The 18,187-nt window shown below is 39.4% G+C and overlaps 1 protein-coding gene across 4 annotated transcripts in view; it reads right to left on the bottom strand.

The window, feature by feature from the left end:
* Positions 1 to 18,187, bottom strand: part of DUSP16 (dual specificity phosphatase 16) — a 62,053-nt gene that overhangs the window by 13,118 nt on the left and 30,748 nt on the right. For all 4 annotated transcript variants that reach the window (XM_017832846.1, XM_017832844.1, XM_017832847.1 and 1 more), the window contains 2 exons: positions 14,998 to 15,582; positions 13,632 to 13,770 (listed from right to left, as the gene is read on the bottom strand). In XM_017832846.1, the coding sequence (XP_017688335.1) occupies positions 13,632 to 13,770; positions 14,998 to 15,228 (370 nt within the window). In that variant the 5' untranslated portion in view covers positions 15,229 to 15,582. The remainder of the gene's footprint in view (positions 1 to 13,631; positions 13,771 to 14,997; positions 15,583 to 18,187) is intronic.

Below are 18,187 nucleotides of genomic sequence, written 5' to 3' on the forward strand. Positions count from 1 at the left end.
AAATCCACCTAAAATCCTAGTGGCCACCAAAAATGCTCCTTGGCTGTTTCACCATCAGCATGGCACAGCTGCTATGAAGCATGAAGGGAATAAAACATGAAGCTGAGACTCAAGCTCCATTTCTTTTTCTTGCTTGGCTAGTTCCTGGCTTCCACCCCATTCACAAGGGCTGCATCACATATCTGTGCTACCAGCTGTCATCAAACTGGCCTTACCCACAGTTATAAAGAAACCCCAATGAAACCTTCAGCAAAGAACTTACACTTTGACACATTTTCACAAAAGCTAGCTGGCTTTTACAAAGCCTCACTAAACCTCAGGCTCAGCTCATTCTCATACTTCACCTTCATGAACTAGTATGAAGAAGAACCTAAGGCAGCTGCTTAAATCAGAATGTTACACACTTTTCTTGGCTGTTTTCACCATTTAACAGTCAGCCAATAGGGGTGAAAGTTGCAAACCATAATGAAAAACCCCAGCTACTTCCACACATTAGAGATGAGCAGAGTTTTAACTGCAGGAAGAGTAATTATAAGCTGTTCAGAATGAGGCACCTTTTTGTCATCAAGGAATTGGAAGTATTAATGTGCTGAATCTGCCAAATGTTATGTTCACTATTAATACAGTTTGAAGACATGAATTAAAATTATTCAGGAATAAGATAATGTACTATTTTGTCAGGGCTTGCATTACCATTGCCTGTATTATATGCCTATTGTTTAGATTTTAAAATATGTATCATTAGTCAATACAGAAACATCAAGGTAATAGCCAAGTGTGTGCCCATTTTATCTAATAAACAAAAAAAGCCAGCAATCAGATTTGAGAGCAAACAATTTATGAACACCAATTCCTGCTCACTCAAACAAACAAACAAACAAATAAATAACTCATTTTGTTAGACAAGCTAAGGCACTGCCTATCACAGAGCCATAGCTCTAAACTAAAGGACCAAAGCTAGAGACACAGCAAAGGTCTGGCTCTGACATTTTCTATTCTATTACCTGGGATTCCTCCTTCTTGCTTTACAACTTCCCTGTTCAGGCAGCACAGATCCTGCTTGTTTAATGTGTCCACTGAATGACAGGAAGAGTTTGCAAAATAATTCTCTCGCATACTTTCTAAATTTTCTTCTGTACAGCACAATGTTTTCCCCTCCGTTACAGGAAGCATTCTTTGAATTTATAGGCAGTATATGCCTCTCAGATTAAATTTAAGCAGTTCTTTGACAGGGTGGGGAAGAAGGGGAAATCAACTATTGGCCTTTGGTTTCATTTGCTTATTCTTTATTTCTTGGGAACATTGTTGGCTGCTTTCTGGATCCTCTCACCCCCACAGCTGAAAATAGAGAAGTCCTTACAGAGAAGCTGCATAAGCAAGGATTTTACATCTGTGCTTTCTTTTCAAAAGACTACATGGGAAGAGTTCAACAATAAAGGTTTCTTCCCAACTATCTACAGATTGGTCTCACTTCTGTGTGAAACCTGTGACAAGAGGTTAATGTGCAAAACACCTGAGATTCTGAGACATGAAACCCATGCTCTGTCATCGTAAGTGTAAGGAGCAATTTTTTATTTTATTTTTATTCCAGGGCTCTGTCAATGCAAATTCATGTGATTCAAGATTGGATTCTTCAACACTTCCTCTAGGGCATTCATCCTTTCAGAGTCATGTTTCTTCTTTTCTACTTATGCTTCCCTAGGAACATGTTGCTTCAGTATCTTTACAACATGAATTATAATCACAAAGCTCTCAAATCAGTTAAGTTTGGCATTACATTACCTATCTTTACTGTGCTCACAAGTGAACCTTCCTTTCCTTTGAATATATCTTAACCTTCTGTAGTGAACCGATTTGAAAAAACATGAAATTGTTTCAAATATTAAGCTATCTTCCCTGCCATCTTCTATGACCAGGTTTTCCAAAAGGAAGTAGTTTTTTAATAAATCTGGCTTTCATTTACGGCACTCCCAATAGGAAAAATACATTCTAGGTCAGCGTATGTGGAAGAATTGCTTTAAAAAACCACAAGCAAACAAAACCTGCACCAACAAAACACACTTGTATATGCATCCTGCTAAACTACCAATCTCTTTAAGTGCAACAAACATAGTATCAGGGGTCCGGAACAACAGCATCCACATGTATGACCACTGAACTGTCATGGCATTATGAGACTAATTTCTGTTCTAAGGAACTGCACACATCACTGTTTGCTTGCACTAACTTACAAAATATATCTATTTTTAAAAATATATAGGGAGATGTATTTAAAAAAATATGTGTAGAGAAAAGGTATTTATTTTTAATGTCTCTTTTTTCCTAACACAGATTATGGCTCCCATGAGTCCCCAAAGCTCAAGTCTACACAGTCTACATGAGGAGCCTCTTACAAGAAAGGTGCTCTAAGCACTCAGACTACCTGTACACTTCTGCTCTAAATGAAGCAGACTGTCTTCAAAATAAACCTTGAACACTTGGAAAATTAATTTAGTCTACAGTGGGAATGCAGAACAGAAAGCTGAGCCTTAAAAAAAAGATGTGATGGGTTTTGTTTCAAATTCCATGATTTGAGAATAACATTTGCAACAAGGCAAATTTTTTCTTTAAATCTCCTTACCTACCCCAGTTGCAATAGGGCCATTGGCAGCATTGTGCAGTTTGTTTTAATTACAGAAAATACACTTTACTTCTGGAGCCAGTTTCTAAATAACACCCTTTCTCCCACCACTACTCCAGCCTCATGTGAGTAACAATCAATTGCAAGAGCATGTTGAAATTACGGGGGAGGTGGGAATAAATCTACAGATCAGTAACAGAGCTACTGGGTTAACAGTTTCACTGAATTATTTGATAAATGTAACTGGGCCCTGAAAATAGATGACTGACAAATACCTCCAAAATACTCTCTCTTAAACCATACAGGTTTTCTGTACCCTGGATGGTAAGCTGAGTTGAAACAGCTCCCTTGACATGCAACAGGATGTTTCTACAAAACCACGTCAAGGTGCCAAAAGCTGTCAGTGGTTTTTCTGTGACAGACAACCCAACACCTCCCAGTTTACAGCAAAGCCTGAGTTTCTTGCTTACCAAGCCTCCACATCTATTAGCAGAAATTTGGCGAGATCCAGTTAACGACTTGATTGCCCTGTTGCTATGGTTCTGCAAAGCAGGGACTATAGACTTTCCTTTGATCAAGACTCCACCACTTCCCTAACTACAATTGTGATTATTAAGGTATGATCTTCAAGGGAATCCTGGTATCAGAAGCTTCAGTTCCCTTCTCTGCCAACTCAGAAAACAAATCAGGGCCAAACTCAGAAGGGATGAAAAAGTTGCAGCAAAATTCCACAGTAAAAGTTGCTCTTTCTTACAGGTTCACCACATAAATCCTTGTGCAAAAAGAACTCCCAATTAACTCTGCCAGACACGGGAAGAGACAAGGGAAAGACTATGGGATCAGGTGGCAACAAATGATAGAGAAATATTATTGATTTGGGATGAGTTTCCTTTAAATGAGCGAATGTAATTAATCCAGATCCTTTTGACTACTTAGTTTTAAACACAAATCCTAAATTAATACAGAGGAGTAACTACTGAAAAGCACAGGTTATACATCAGCTCATTTCAGTTCTGTTCTGTGGAAACAGCCCAGGAACATTCCACAGTGCTGACGGTCACCATGCTGCAGTTGCAGCTCTGTAAACCACTATGGAGGTTTGCAAAGGAAAGGTCAGTTAAGCCCTAAGGTCTTGAGTACAAAGTACAAAGTTGTGAAGTGCAGGTAATTTCATTGGTTTTATCCAATACTTAATAAAACCTTTCTAGTTGAACAACACCATAACAGGACAGGTGGGTATTTCTTATGTTCATTCCATGTTATGCTGATTTCTCCTCCTCCTACCTGTCTCTGTATTTCCTTCAACGGGATGTCAAACCATTCAGAGATGGGACCAAAATTAGACAAGGCAAATTTGCAGGAAACATATTAATTACTGATTTGGCCTGGGGAAGAGCAAAAAAGTTAAGCAGAAACACCAATTACTAAAAAATCAGTTTTCAAAATGTTCTTCACTGTTCATTGTTCTTCATTCACATCAACACACATCCCCTCCTCATACAGTCCCAGGTTATGCAGCTTTGACTTTAGGATATCATAGCTGGTCCAGCAAAATTTCATCTGTCATTGAGCACATTGAAACCTCCAGCTACCCTGCACGCTTTGCCCATTCACCAGCCCAGCACCCCCTTTGCTCTCCTGCCCCCCCACCTCTCCCAAACACCCTTCTTTTCTGCAGGGTTCTGGAGAGAGTGGAGAATGCCACCTTCCCCTCCTACCAGCTTTCAAAGTTCACCTTGAGCAGCTCACTAATGCTTACATGACACAGTACAGTAACCAGGCTGTTAGCTGGCTGTAATTATGGATGGTTCTGTTAGCCAAACAGCCCTGCTTCAGTGACATCACCCATTCACCCTCAGTTTTCAGTCTTTCCTGCATGCATGTTGAACAGAGCACAGATATTCCCTCATACATCCATCTATGTCTCAATTTTCATGTATTTCTAACATATAGGGGGGGAAAAAAACCCCAATCAATCAATCAATCAATCAATCAGGAGGCAATCCTTATCTCTCTTTATAGTTGCTCAGTAAATTACTGTTGAAACAGCCAATTCTGTAATTCCTTTTTATCCTCACATCTTTCCAGAGATCTGAACCAGAAGTTTTATCTTAATCATCTAGAGATAGCTGCTCTTGCTAATCAGGCATGTGCATACTGACAAAGCACAAAGTAACAGAGACGTGGCTATACTTCAGAGATAAGGTGGATTAAGTTTGGGTGTGAAATTGAAAAGCAAAAGCTGAGGTGCCTGTAACTCTGCAGGGAAAGGGAAATATGAAAGTAGGGGACCTTAGCATTAGGTATAACTTGCTTTTTCTATAGAACTGTCCAAGTACGGAAACAACCCCTACAGAGATGAAAGCTCCATGCATATACAAATTCTAACAGTTAAAAACAAGCTTACACTGCATTTGTTCTGTGAGGATTTCCTACTTTTTCTTTGTGAGTGCAGTCATGAAACCTAACTTGGAATTAAAGAAAAGCGTTGCCGTGGGATTTAAGTGCTGAAAAAATCTCCAGAGCAGTTAATTAGGGGTGAGATAAGAAAGGGTTTATTTTGCCAAGGCTAAGGTGTTACAAGACCTGCGTGCCTGTGCCCCGAGAGGTTACATTTTTATAATACCATCCATCCAATCCCAGATGTGTCCACCCTGTGCCCTTTACTCTGGACCACCCCGGGTCCACCCCCTGAGAATTGAGTCGGGGGGCTTTTTGGGACCACCTATTCATCCCATCTTCACCATCATCAGAGCACAAAGGGTACATAATTACCTAATTCTTGACCGTATTCTGTGGTTTAGGCCCTGATATGCTGTTCTGCCGACAATCTAGGCCTTGCCTTGACAAAAGACTAAACATTTCTACTGCTTTCAGGAGTAGGATTGATATAGGGAGCATAGAACGGGGTAAGAGGGTTAAGGAATGTGTAAACAAGGGTGCTAGAGGGAAATGGATAAGGGACAAGGGACAAAGGAGGGAGGGTTGCTGCTTTTAAAATCTACTTATAAAGCTTATAAGGCTTACCAATATTAGAAAAATAAAAAACCATTAGGGGCTTAAGGCATCAAAGGTGAGAAAGCAGGTGTTCACATCACTTCATGTGTTGTCAGCTAAATCTCGACAGAGAGCCCCAGCAAGTGCTCTTGCCATCCAGAGCCTGGCAGCACAGTCAAGACAGAGGGGAGAAAAGATTCAGCTGGAGAAGAGGTGGGTAATGTGGGTAATCAGGAGGAAGGTCTCTGCCATCTTGTCCAGCTAATAGAGACCAATTCTAAACACCAGAAGAGCAGCTTTCCACTTTCACACTATGCAAACATGTTTTTCAACCAAGTAATATGCAGAGCTGCAGAACCAAAGAATCCCACTTGCCACCACTGCCCATCTCACAGTAGATCCTTGGGAGTTATTGCATCCTGAGCTCCTAAAGGCCCTTTTTGTGCTGCTGGGGCCCATACAGCACTGCTGCTTGGTCACACCAGCAAATCCACTACCAGCTCAGCTTAACCCAAAACCACTTTTCAGGGAGAGACACTAATTTGAGGCTCTGTACTGTAGCAGTGCTCATTTCCATACTGCTTACAAGAATTTCATTATTTTTTTTCATTTAATTACTCCTTTTGTCAAACCTTACTGAAGCTGACCAACAAGCTTTTAAAACAACTTTTGTGGGCGACAACAGACAGACTACATGGCAACTCCTAAGAGCTTGGCTTCCCTAAAACTTCCAGTTAAGAAAAGCCTATGAAGTGTTTAATACAACATCCCTGCACACCCAGCTTGCCCTGCAGCTTCACGTGCCTCATGCAGGATGCACAGAAAGATCTGTCTTATGCTCCTGATGGAGATGTAAGAGACAGGGAATGTGTCTGTTTTTTGCAGGTCATGGAGTCTGCTGGAAAAGATCACACACAATGTACACTGATAACAGAGCAAACTTTGGCATTTTTCTTAAGTGCCATTCAAATCAGATACTGCTCCTTTCTCCCCTGCTTTGGATTCTGACCATTCTGAAAAAGCTAAAGGGAGAAATTGGTTTTCTTCAATGAATTCTTGAAAACATACTACTTCCTTCCTTTTTCCACAAGACCTAAGTGTCTGACAGTAAGTACATCAGTGTTAATTCAGCATCAAACACAATTACTTTAAAGCTGGGAGTGGAAAAGATCTAAGACCCGAGTGATTAGTTAGAAAAACAAAGACTACATGCATGTACAGCACTACAAGAAGGAGACATTGAAGCTTGAAGATTTAACATTCCACCTTTGTTAAATCCAGAATTTGCTTCTTCATTAAGGGCACTAATTATTCATAATTTTGTATAACCACATACAAATATTATATTGCTATCCCTTTTTAAAGGAATATTGCTATCTTTTTTTTTCCGTTTAACTTTCCTTTTTAAGGGAAAAGAACAATTAAAAAAGCAGGAAATTTTGCGACTACCTCTAAAACATAACATTTAGGACTTAAAATTTTAAGTAAACCTCACCAAATGTCTGTATTCACCAAAGGTATGCAGTGGAGTAACTCATGTTTAGCTTTTTGGGTTTTTTTCTCTTCTCCTAATAGCAATTTAGAATTTGTTATTGTAAATACTGGTTAGTGGCAGGCACATAAAGTAACATTACTGAAAACTACACTAAAAAAATAATAAAAAAAAATCAAACAGCACTATAGCAAAGACAAAATATACAAGCCCCTAACTTTTACATTTACTTTGCCTCAGAGGATCCCAATGCTGTGACTTAACAGCACTTTCCCAGTCACATTCCCATCAAACATTAAACTGTTCATCTAAAAGCTGCAGTACAGATTTTTTTCCTTGCCCTAAGAAAGTTGTAAACTTTCTGACTCGTAAGTTTTATGAATCTACGATGTTTCCACTCTGTCTAAACGAGCTGCAGACTTCCACAGGCCATTACAATTCCCGCATTCCAACTCGGCTCTGCAGGGCCGTGTGCCATTTTCCATTACATAAGCTCAGGCTGGGGAGCCCAGTCGGAAGGGCTGCCATCCCATCCCGTTCCCGTCCCCGCTCCTCAGCCGCCGGGAGCCCTTCCACAGCATCCAAGGTTTCACAGTTTGGGAAAGCCAGTGGTGTTTCCATTCTGGTGACATTCAGAAAGCGGTCCCCTTATGCCAGGTGTTTTACAAGCACAGTAGCAAGGGACGTTCTTTGCCTTGGAGGGTTTCTGCCTTTGCTAAGACAAGGTTAACAGGCAGGTTAAGCAAATAAGGTGGAGGAGGAAGAATGTGTGAGAATGGGGTCAAGCTTCCCCTCCCACCCAAGTGGCATATGCCAAGTGGCACAGGAAGTAAAAAGAGCATATTGGACACCCACACTTGCCCTTTCTGCTTTTAAAGAGAAAAAAACCCAACAAAACAACCCTGCACCATAATTTTAGTCAATTAAGTTTCACAAGCATCCAGAGGTATCCGAAACAAAAGCAAACTTAACAAGTTATTCTTGGGCTTGAGAAATGTTATGAGAGCTCTACTCTAGTCAAACCTAGCTCTCTCCCTCAAAAGACAGAGAGTGGATACACATATGAAAGTAATAAACCCTACTCCCATTCTTCAAGTGCTTAAAACAATCATGGCACTAAACGAACACTGAAAACTGCATTTTAAGTACACAGGGTGGGAGGATGTTCTCAGAGGACTGGCTGTAGCCAAGGGTACTAGTTTGTCTATGCTCTCATTAAAAATTGATTGAGAGGGAGACTTTTGAAGAGCTAATCTCCTCTCTCACTCTTCCCCATTAACAATGGCTGTATTCCATGGGTTACGGGACCACTTGGGGAATGCTGCGTTCCTTCAGCAAGATCTTTACCTCTTTCAATAGAGATTTACTCTAATGGAATCAACCAGTCAGAATATCAGGAAAGCTGGCATCATTGTGCAACTACCTCTCCTCCTCTAAACACTGGCAGGATATTCAACGGCTCATTCTTGTTATAACTTATTTCAATTTACAGGTAACCTCATTATTTTAATGGATGGCCACCATCTGAATGTGTGCTCTTCTCCTCGGGGTACTCTGTAAAGACTTACGTGTGGGGAACACTCAGAACTTCAGTCAGTCAAAAACAAATTTATTAAGCTCCAAATCCAAATGTTAAAAGGTGTCAGGATGTAAGCCAGGAATGTGTCAGAAAGCACAAAGCTCATGCTGTCTTTCAGTCCACACTGAACCACATGGCACCCTCTTAACCGATCTATGGGACTGCAGAAGTTGGGAATGAAGCTCAGTCTCGTAGCCCTGGTCACTTCAGGACATAGAAATGATCAGCTCTACCTACAAGAGAATATTCTTAAGATTTCCTGCTCCTCTGCCACAAGGAATGGTTCTTCTGGGGACAAAGCAGGGAGAGAGCACCGGGCTTTTCTTATTCAGCTTTGCTTTAGGCAAGTGCAGACAGCACAATGGTAAATGTACCCTAGAGATACTAGCATTTTTATACTGAAATTTCTTTAAATGGGCTTCCAATTTCAAATATTTCTAAAAAAAAAAACAGGATAAAGAAGACTGCAAGAGAGTTCCTGACTTGCTTCCTTCTCCTTGTATCCTTCATGCAAGTCTTCCACTTTGTACACACACTCTGTTAGGCAAGGGACAGGTCAGGAGGAAACAATGATTTGGGAAGTTTCAGCAAAAGCATACCTTTTGCCACAGTCCCTGGGTAATAACTCACTATTTTGTTTCCAGGATCTATGGCCAACCTCACTGAACTCACTCTGTTTGCTCTTTCTGCTTAGGACTGTCCCCTGCACATGTCACCATCATTTGTCACTGAATAGAAAAGTAATAATTTATCTATTTCTCCTTATTAAAGTAGCTTTCTGCTCTGCAGGAGTTTATCAGACAGCTCTCATGAAAGGAGAATCCACTGAATCACATTATGGTTTTCATACTTTTCATGGGCAGAAGGGTAGGAAGAGATTACTAGGCAATTCCCCACCTGGGCCTTGATTCACATGGTGACAGGACTGACAGGCCAACCATGGTTTTGAGTGAGAGGCATACAGCTCAGTGGTTCTGAAAGTCAGATGCAGGGCTTCATCCTGGGCACCTACAAAATCTGTAATTCTCCACTAGTAATTCTCTTAATTATACAGATAACCTGTGAAGTAAGTAGCATGGAGAATTTCATGGAACCCTTCTCAAGATAGCTGTCTTGTAACTGAAGGATAGCAGCTCCATCTCCAACCATGAAGCAAGTTTTCTACAGAGAGATTCAAGTATACACAGCCCTGATTACATCTAAATCAGGTGGATCCTATTTAATGAGAGGCATGGCTCCAACAGAATACAGTCACATACAAATCTACACCTCAGCGTACAGGCACTGGAGAGGAGGGGTATAAAACTGTAAAGGCAATTTTAGAAGCTCACAAAAGGCTTCCAGTAACTTTAACTGCCCTTCTGCCCATACAATTTATAATCTGGTACATTAGGGAAGTTTTTCATATTAGTTGTTCTCAGTGGTATTGGGTACTGTGGTACCTCTAAGTGGCAATTTAGTGACTGACAAAAAAATAAGTCCTTCATTGTTCCTCAGCAAAATACACTCTGGACTTGCAGCACTGAAAAATTCTTAGAGAATTCAATAAAACTGTTTCTATGATCCTGCATTACAATACTTTGAAGTTTAGCTAGTCCTTCCTGGACATTTACCATTGCTCTACATCCACCTGAGTACAGTAATTCTTGCCTTTGGTTTCAGTTCAGAGCCAGTACAGTGTTTCAGTGTTAGGCTATCACAATTTTTAATGACAGTTTGTAAATACAGAAAAGTAGGCATTTCTGGGTTTTTTTCAGAAAGCCTTCTGTACAAAAAAAAAAGTTTAAAAAAATTAACACAAAATAAAAAGCTGTGTTTCATCTTGTTCACCAGCAACGTTTGAAAGGTAACCATCACGAAGACATCAGTGTTAGCATGAGTAGGACTAAGCCAGATTAAAAGCAGGGAAGAGCAAGTTTTTAAGGAAAGTAGAATGCGAATGATTTCCACTTCCATAGTGGAACAAAATTTAAGCAAGACTCTTGATGTTTACTGCCTTAACAATGATCATTCAAGCAAGAATCAGTAGTCTCTCAACTATTTCTGCAGAGTAAGCAGAAAAATCATAATTAGCTAGGAAAAAGACTCCATGCAAGTAAATCCAATTCTTAACATATGGAAAGAGAAGGAATAAAGTGACATCCCCATGTTTAAATCTTATTTAACTCACATGAGTAGATGTCATGATGGGAGCGGGACTGAGCTTTCAGTACCCACATTTCACTATTTTGAGTATTGCTAAAATTAAGAACCAAAACGGATATTTAAATTCCTGAAAACATTCCCCAGATTATAAATATTTTTATGAGGTTATACCAAGAGCTTAAACTAGTTGGTAAGGGTTCCTCTGAGGTCTTTACAACATTTACTTCAGTGAAAAGCAGTCTCCAGGGTAGAACATACCTTTATGCCCAATCTAAATAAAAAAAACACCTCACCAATTGCTCAGTAATGGGGGGTGGCAAGAAGAACAGATGCAGGAATTTCAGATACTTGTTAATTGCTCCTCATTCTATCCCAACAAAAAATATTTTCCTACCCTAAAATGTTTATTTAAGGTCGCCATTTTAAATAAATCAGATTTAGTGGCATAGGGAAAACTCAAGTCCAAAGGTTTATCTTTTTACATAGTGCATTGACCTCTGCTCTCATTATGGGCCATAAACATTTATGTGAGTTCATCATCAACTTGCTAAGACAACATATTTTATCTAGTTTCCTAGAGCCACATATCAATAAACTAAGGAACTTCCCATAAGACTGAATCTAGCTCATTCTCCTTCACCCCACATCCCAAAAGGTTTCTTGTGTTTCATGTATTAAGTAGCCAGATTTTTAATAGATGTAAAAAATAAGCACCTGAATAAGCACTTACCTGTAATAGATCAATAGTAAATAACTTCCTTACATTTCCCTTTTGCTCTTATACTCCTCTGCCACTAGTTTTAAAGCCAGCAGTTGTTTCTGCATTCAAAAAAGCCCCATCCTAGCTATGTAAACAAAGATGAAATTCTCAAACCTAATCTTTGCCAAGAGAAAATCATTTGACATGCTAAAATACAAATCCTGCTTTTTATAAGGATACATTAGATTCCCTTTTTCTCTCTAACAATCAAACTAATCCTTACTAGGTGTATGTGGCTAAGTTCACCTCAGCTAATGTGCACTACTGTCTTGCTTGTGGTTTAAAAGGCATTTTCATCTTGAACAGACAACTACCATGTGCTGGTAATGAAAAAAGGCCAATTTCTCATAGTATCATTATGATACATGCAACTGGTGTTTGCCCAGACCATGCACTGGGGAGGTGGAGAACACTCCTTTCCTGGTCCTGTCCACTCCTACAAGAGCCACAAGCAAGTCTGAGAGCAGAGATACAACGAGCACTTCCTTCAGGGAGTCCAGCAGAGGAAAAAGAAGAGCAAAGCCTTGTCTCATGCAAGGGAGGGACAGTATAAGGAAGGGAAGTTTCACGATATTCTCCTCTGCTTGGCCTTGCTAAGGATGTCTCCCAACTCCTCCTGCCACAAGGTCTAATTCTCAGTTATTAGACAGCTGTTTCTCTTTCTATCATGGAAATTAGGTTGTGAATAGTTTGATTGTGGCATGGAGCTGTAAATTGCTTCTGGTTATTAAAAAAACCCACAGGACAAATGAGCAGAGTTGTGTATTCAAACAATAAAAGGCTTTCTTAAGACATGAACTGCTTCTCGACTGGGTTGATTTTTTAAATAACAGTTTTCAATTTAAGGGAGTATCAACCACTTAATTCAGCACTCTTACATTAAGCATTTACTGTGCCTAGACACCACACGATTATTTGGTGGCTCATATGAAAGAAGAGTTATTTAATTTAATGCTGTAGTCCACCACTCACAGATGTAATTCTTACCCAGTCAACAAATTGAACAGAAGCACCAAACCTAGCCAATGCAAAACCCTACTTACTTTGCTGTAAGCACAGCCTCACATGAGTACCAAACGCACCTGCCCAAGTGCAGAAATTATTCATGTTCTCTGTAATCACTTTAAAAAAAAAATGGGAAAAGTTCTCTCAGTACCACAAGCTCTCCCCTATCACTTTCATCTGAAGTGATGACTACAAACTGCAGTGAAATCCTCTTGCTAAGAGGAAGCATCTATCTGGAGTTATTTCCCTTTCTCTCATAATTATTCAGTCCCTGACTGTAGTTTTACCATTTCTCAGAGGCTAGGTATGCACTTCATTAGATCACTGGTTAAGTCACTGCAATGGATTTCCTACTTATACACATCATTCCCCACTTCCTTCAGCTTTGGATCTACCTCATGCCCCTCCTTGTTCCTTCTTGTGAACACTGGGTCTACTGTTCCATGATAGAAATAATGACACAAGCACACGTTAAGATCAACAAATCCGGTATTATAAGGAGCTGAATTTTTATAGATGCTTTGACCTGGGATTTAAAAAAAAAAAAAGGACAGTGAGGGAGAAGACCTAAATGAAATGCTACTACTTCAGGAGCTGAAGTTTAAAAAGTCACACAAACTAATCTCCATAACTCTGGGAGATCATTTCCAATTAGTACCAATTCCAAGTAGTACCAATTCAGTAAGGAAGAAGTTTTCTTCCTAGTATGTACAATACTTAAAAAACCAGGGAAGCACATTACTTTTACTATTTTTTGACCCTAAAGTAGCAAATATATGCATCTAAAACCCCCTACACTGATCCATTTCCACTTACATAGACTAATGGTGTAATATATCCCCTGTAAGATGCAATTTCTAAGCACTATATGCATTATGAGTGTCACTACATGCATAAAGAACTACAAAAAAGTCTATGCTATAACTGAGGTTTATATCAGCACTTGCAAAACTGTACACATCTGCTATACCAACAGCTTTTTCTTTCTTCTCCTTACACAAGTGTGTCAGAGGTTTCTTTTGGTACATCTTACCTGAAAGCAGATACACAGAGCTGAAATTCTTTTCCAGTTTGCCCAGGAGCACAGTAAGAAAGCAGTCAGATGAGAGAGAGGTCACATCTTTAGAGCTTTGGTCATACACCACCACTTCCTGCTTGTAATCAATTTCAATCTGAAACACAAGTAACTCAAGAGTAAAAAGGGAGGAAGACGATTCAATGCCCCACATTATCACCTCCAGCAGGGTTCCCATGTATTTGCTATACAGTGATTCAGATATACAGATTTCTTATGCAGCTGTATGTGAACCGGTTTTATTTTATACTTCATATGCCTATGAGATTCAATTCCTTGGAGAGTTTGTAAATTGATTATTTGCTGCAAGTTGAAGCACGCTCCACAAATTTCTATCATTAGCTAATTTTATGTCACTTGTAAAATGCTCTACCTTTAGCTAGGTTGGTTGATTTGTTTAAAAGCTAAGCTTTTTAGAAGGCCCTGCCTCAGTTTCTGCTACTGGGGGTTTTGTACATAAACAGTAAAGAGACCTTAAACTGCCTCTAAGCCACACACATTTTGGTTACCTATACAGCTTTATGTATAAAAAAACCCCAAACCAACATCGTCATCATCATCATATTCATGTTTAACATGTCAAAGCAAGAACGTAGCAGATTATTTTTGTATCCAAAGCACATGAAACAAATACCGATGGATAAGGAAAAAAACCCAAATCCCCCCCCCCCATGCATTAATTTGAAACAGCTTAGCTATTTTCTTTTCACTGATAACACTATTTGGAAAAAAACACATCCCACTCCCCCAAAAACAAATCAAACCACTAAAACCTATCAAATTGCTCCCATGAAAAGCATTTTTAACAGCAAGTAGAAGCCAGGACTGACAGAGATGCACTTTCTTTGCAAACCATATGACCACTTGCTAAGCAATCCCCCCCACAACAGATCCCAAAGAATCCTTCGAAGTTTAGGAGGAGAATGTTTTCTGCCTTAATTACATCCATTTGAGGGACTGGGCTTTAAAAGACACGTAAGAACCCTGAGAACATTCTTTCTGAGTATTTCTAAAACCCTCCCCATTACTGTGTCACTTAGGGAAGAGCAGGCTACGAAGAATCCCAACAATAAATGTAATAGTAACCAATGCCCTTTTTGGTTACATAGGATCTCAGCTAAACTCAGTCCCTTAGTCTTGTTTGGTTTTTGTTTTGTTCTGTCTGTTTTTTGTTGTTGGATTTTTGTTTGTTTTCGTTTGGGTTTTGTTTTTTTTAATTGTTGGTTTTTTTTTTAAATGAAATACCTAAGGAAAAATTATTACAAATTCCTTTCCAGCCACTCCTTTAAACAAATATAAGGAATAAGAGGAAGATGACTCCTACCTTGTGTTTTGCTGAATGTTGAATGAGTTCTGTAATCAAAACTTTGTCCTGCTGCAGCCTCCGCTTCATAAGCTTGGAACAGTTGATGTTGATGGCATCCAAAATGTGGGATGTATTGTATTCCACAAAGGGGCGGCTATCAATCAGCAGCAACTTTTCTGTACCACTCTCCAGCAAACCCACCAACTTCTCAGTGACAATGAGTTGAGTCCTGATCATCTCATCGGCCATGACAACAATAAGGCCTCTTTCACCACCTCCCTCTCTAATTTGCTGCAATGATGTAATAGCTGTGTGCTCAAAGGCTTAGCCACACCATTGTACTAGAAATGTATGAGGTCATGCTGATAGTGACTGGCAAAAGAAAAGTTAAATCCATTTTCGGAGAGAGCTCTTCAACTGAATGTCTTCTCCTGCTTCCAGCTGATGTGCCGTTATGAAGCAGCCCCTCACATCTGATTCATCAGGACATGACTATGGAGCAGCCATTCCACAATTCGGACAAAAGATGCTTTCTGCCTGCTGCTGCAATACATCATTCTTTACCTTTGCTCCCACCCATCAGCTCTGCACCGGACTAAAAGCCTGTAAGAGGGGGAAGATGAAAAAAAACAAAAACCATTCAACTGAGGTTCACTGTACCGTGGGCCATGCCATTATAATAAATACATTCCTGAGGACTTCTCCTCTCTGCTGTATACGCCAAACACCTAGAGAGAGAATTGGCAACTACAGTCTCTGAATCTATTCCAATAATCTTGCCTGGACAATTATCTTGTATTTCAGGCAACGTACCCTGCCTTAATTGCAGACTTTTGTTGCCACTAGCTCTGCTTCTTCATAAGACTGTTAGAACGTAATTAAGAGATACAACAGCAAAACTGTTTAAACGCATTTCAACACTCCACCACTTAGTAAAAAGTTGTAAAATTAGTTATTTAAACATTTCAAACATTAAACATTTTTAAGTTTAATGCCTTGGAAAGTATTTTACAAACCAGCACTGCAAGCTGGGGAACTGAAACTGTACCTCTCTTAAGAACACTCTTAAAGACAAACTAGAAGAACAAGATGCTACATCAGACACAAGTGTTTTATTTGAATTAATCACCACACATGGTACAGAGGTCTCACACTACTCAAAGGTAAAGCAGTGAGCATTCTTCTGCCCTTTCAGGAGCTGGTGTGACAGTTATATAAGATGTGCTACACTTTTAGCACATGTGCTGAATAATATCTGAAACAAACTATACTTCTGTAAAATTAGATCCCGAAAGCATCTGAACAACATCAGCTGAAACAGCAGCGGCAGCAGCAGAGCAGTAAAACCACCTGACCTGTCTGACCACCTCTTCGAATTACTGCCTCACAGCTGCCCTTAGGCTCTTCAGAGTCTCCCAAAATACACTCTGATAGAACAAATCCTTGTAGGAACAATCCTCAGAAAGGAACCACCATGGGGCTTCATCCATAAGGGATTTAAACTTACAATTTACTTATAGTGTTGACTTGCTGTTTATGTTTGAAATGTTTGTTATTTATCTTAATTGCAAGAGAAGTAATGAATTCAAAGTGATTTATAGATAGACTATTAAAAGTCCTGTTACACCAACAGATCAGTTGTGCTCGGCAATGGGAAATCCTGGGTCAGGAGATGTTTTACGCATTAAATACATTACACAAATCTACATATACAAAATCTTAAGCAAATTAAATTCTGAAAAAAGTACAAACTCCACTTTAACAACCCAAAAAAGGAAACTGAAAGCTATTTCATGAGTTTCATGTGGCAATATAAGAAAAACACCAGGTTTCACATAAACAGACATGAAGTTGACAACATGTGATTTTCCATTTGTTCTGACTCTAGTGCTATTGAAACAGTGCTTTTAAGCTTGTCCAGATAAAAGGAAGCACATAGTGCATAGTCCCTCCCATAGCACATATGTGAAATGCATATTACTCTCAACTATAAAAAAAATTGGAAAAAAAACTTTACCAAGCCTTAATTAAATGTACTAAATAAATCCCCTATCTTTACAACCTGGTTGGCAAGTCTGCTCCCCCTCAAAGAGCAGTCATTATATACTGGCCTCAGGAAGGTATCGAAAGACTATGCCATTTTGCAAGGGGGAAAAAAAGGAAACTTGATAGTTGTGTCCATTCTTTTTTCAGAAGGAAAACAGTGCTCTGCATTTTTTAAAATTTCTCTTTAACACGTCCTGTCACAAGTTTTGATTCTCTTTGAATCATATCAAAGGTTGCCAGACACCAAACTCACTGAACTCAATGAAAACTTTTCCACTGGCTCTAGTGGTAACTGGCTCTAGCTCCTTTTTAAGCTAGGCAGTTTGTTCATGAACTAGACAGTTTGTTTTGATGGATAAATTGCTGACTTAAAGTCCAAGTAATAACAGGAAAATGAAGCAGCTGAGAAACTACAGAACTCTTAAAACACATGCTGTTAAAAATACTTAATCTTTAATTTGCAACTTTCAGTTTAGGAATACTCATCTTCTAAATGCTTACTGCTTGCTGTCTCAGCCTTCACTTTCATGCAACAGAAGTTTGTTTCAGAAGACCCTTGAAAAGAATTCAAACCAGTCATAAATGGTGACTGGGTAAAGAGCATGTAAAGACCATAAGGCAAGTGGGCTACCAGTGAAGAATCTTTTTAAATAACCATATTACCTTAATGCAATAAGTACCTTGAAAGCATGGCTTGAAAGCAATAAACTTAACCATGTCACCTCAAGTTAGTGCAATTGAAATCCTATTTCTACAGGAACATCTCCCATTGGGCAGGGGAGAAACAACATTTTTATCAAGTACAGGTTTTTCTTTTAATTCTCTCCATTTTTGGAGCTATCGGAGTTTGGGATTCTTCCTTGGGACCTATCTAAACAAGAGAAACTGGCAGCTCCCTGCTTTAGCTAAATACTTGAGCTCTCCTCCCCATCCTGTTGACTGCTCTAATCATTTAGATGCTACGAGGTGTTGAAACATCTGTTTAATTTCTAATGGGTTTGTAAAAGGATAAAATTCAATTTCTTGACTGTTGTCTTTCTGCTGTGCTACTTGTGACTTACATCTCAGTGGTATGATTGACATCATAATAAATAATGGCCAGTCTTCGCGAGCGAAGATTTGGGAAAGGTCATTAACCCTTCGAGCCTGCGCAGTGGATTTT

Source organism: Lepidothrix coronata, unplaced genomic scaffold (genome assembly GCF_001604755.1).
Source record: "Lepidothrix coronata isolate B3197 unplaced genomic scaffold, Lepidothrix_coronata-1.0 Scaffold208, whole genome shotgun sequence".
NCBI classification, from domain to species: Eukaryota; Metazoa; Chordata; class Aves; order Passeriformes; family Pipridae; genus Lepidothrix; species Lepidothrix coronata.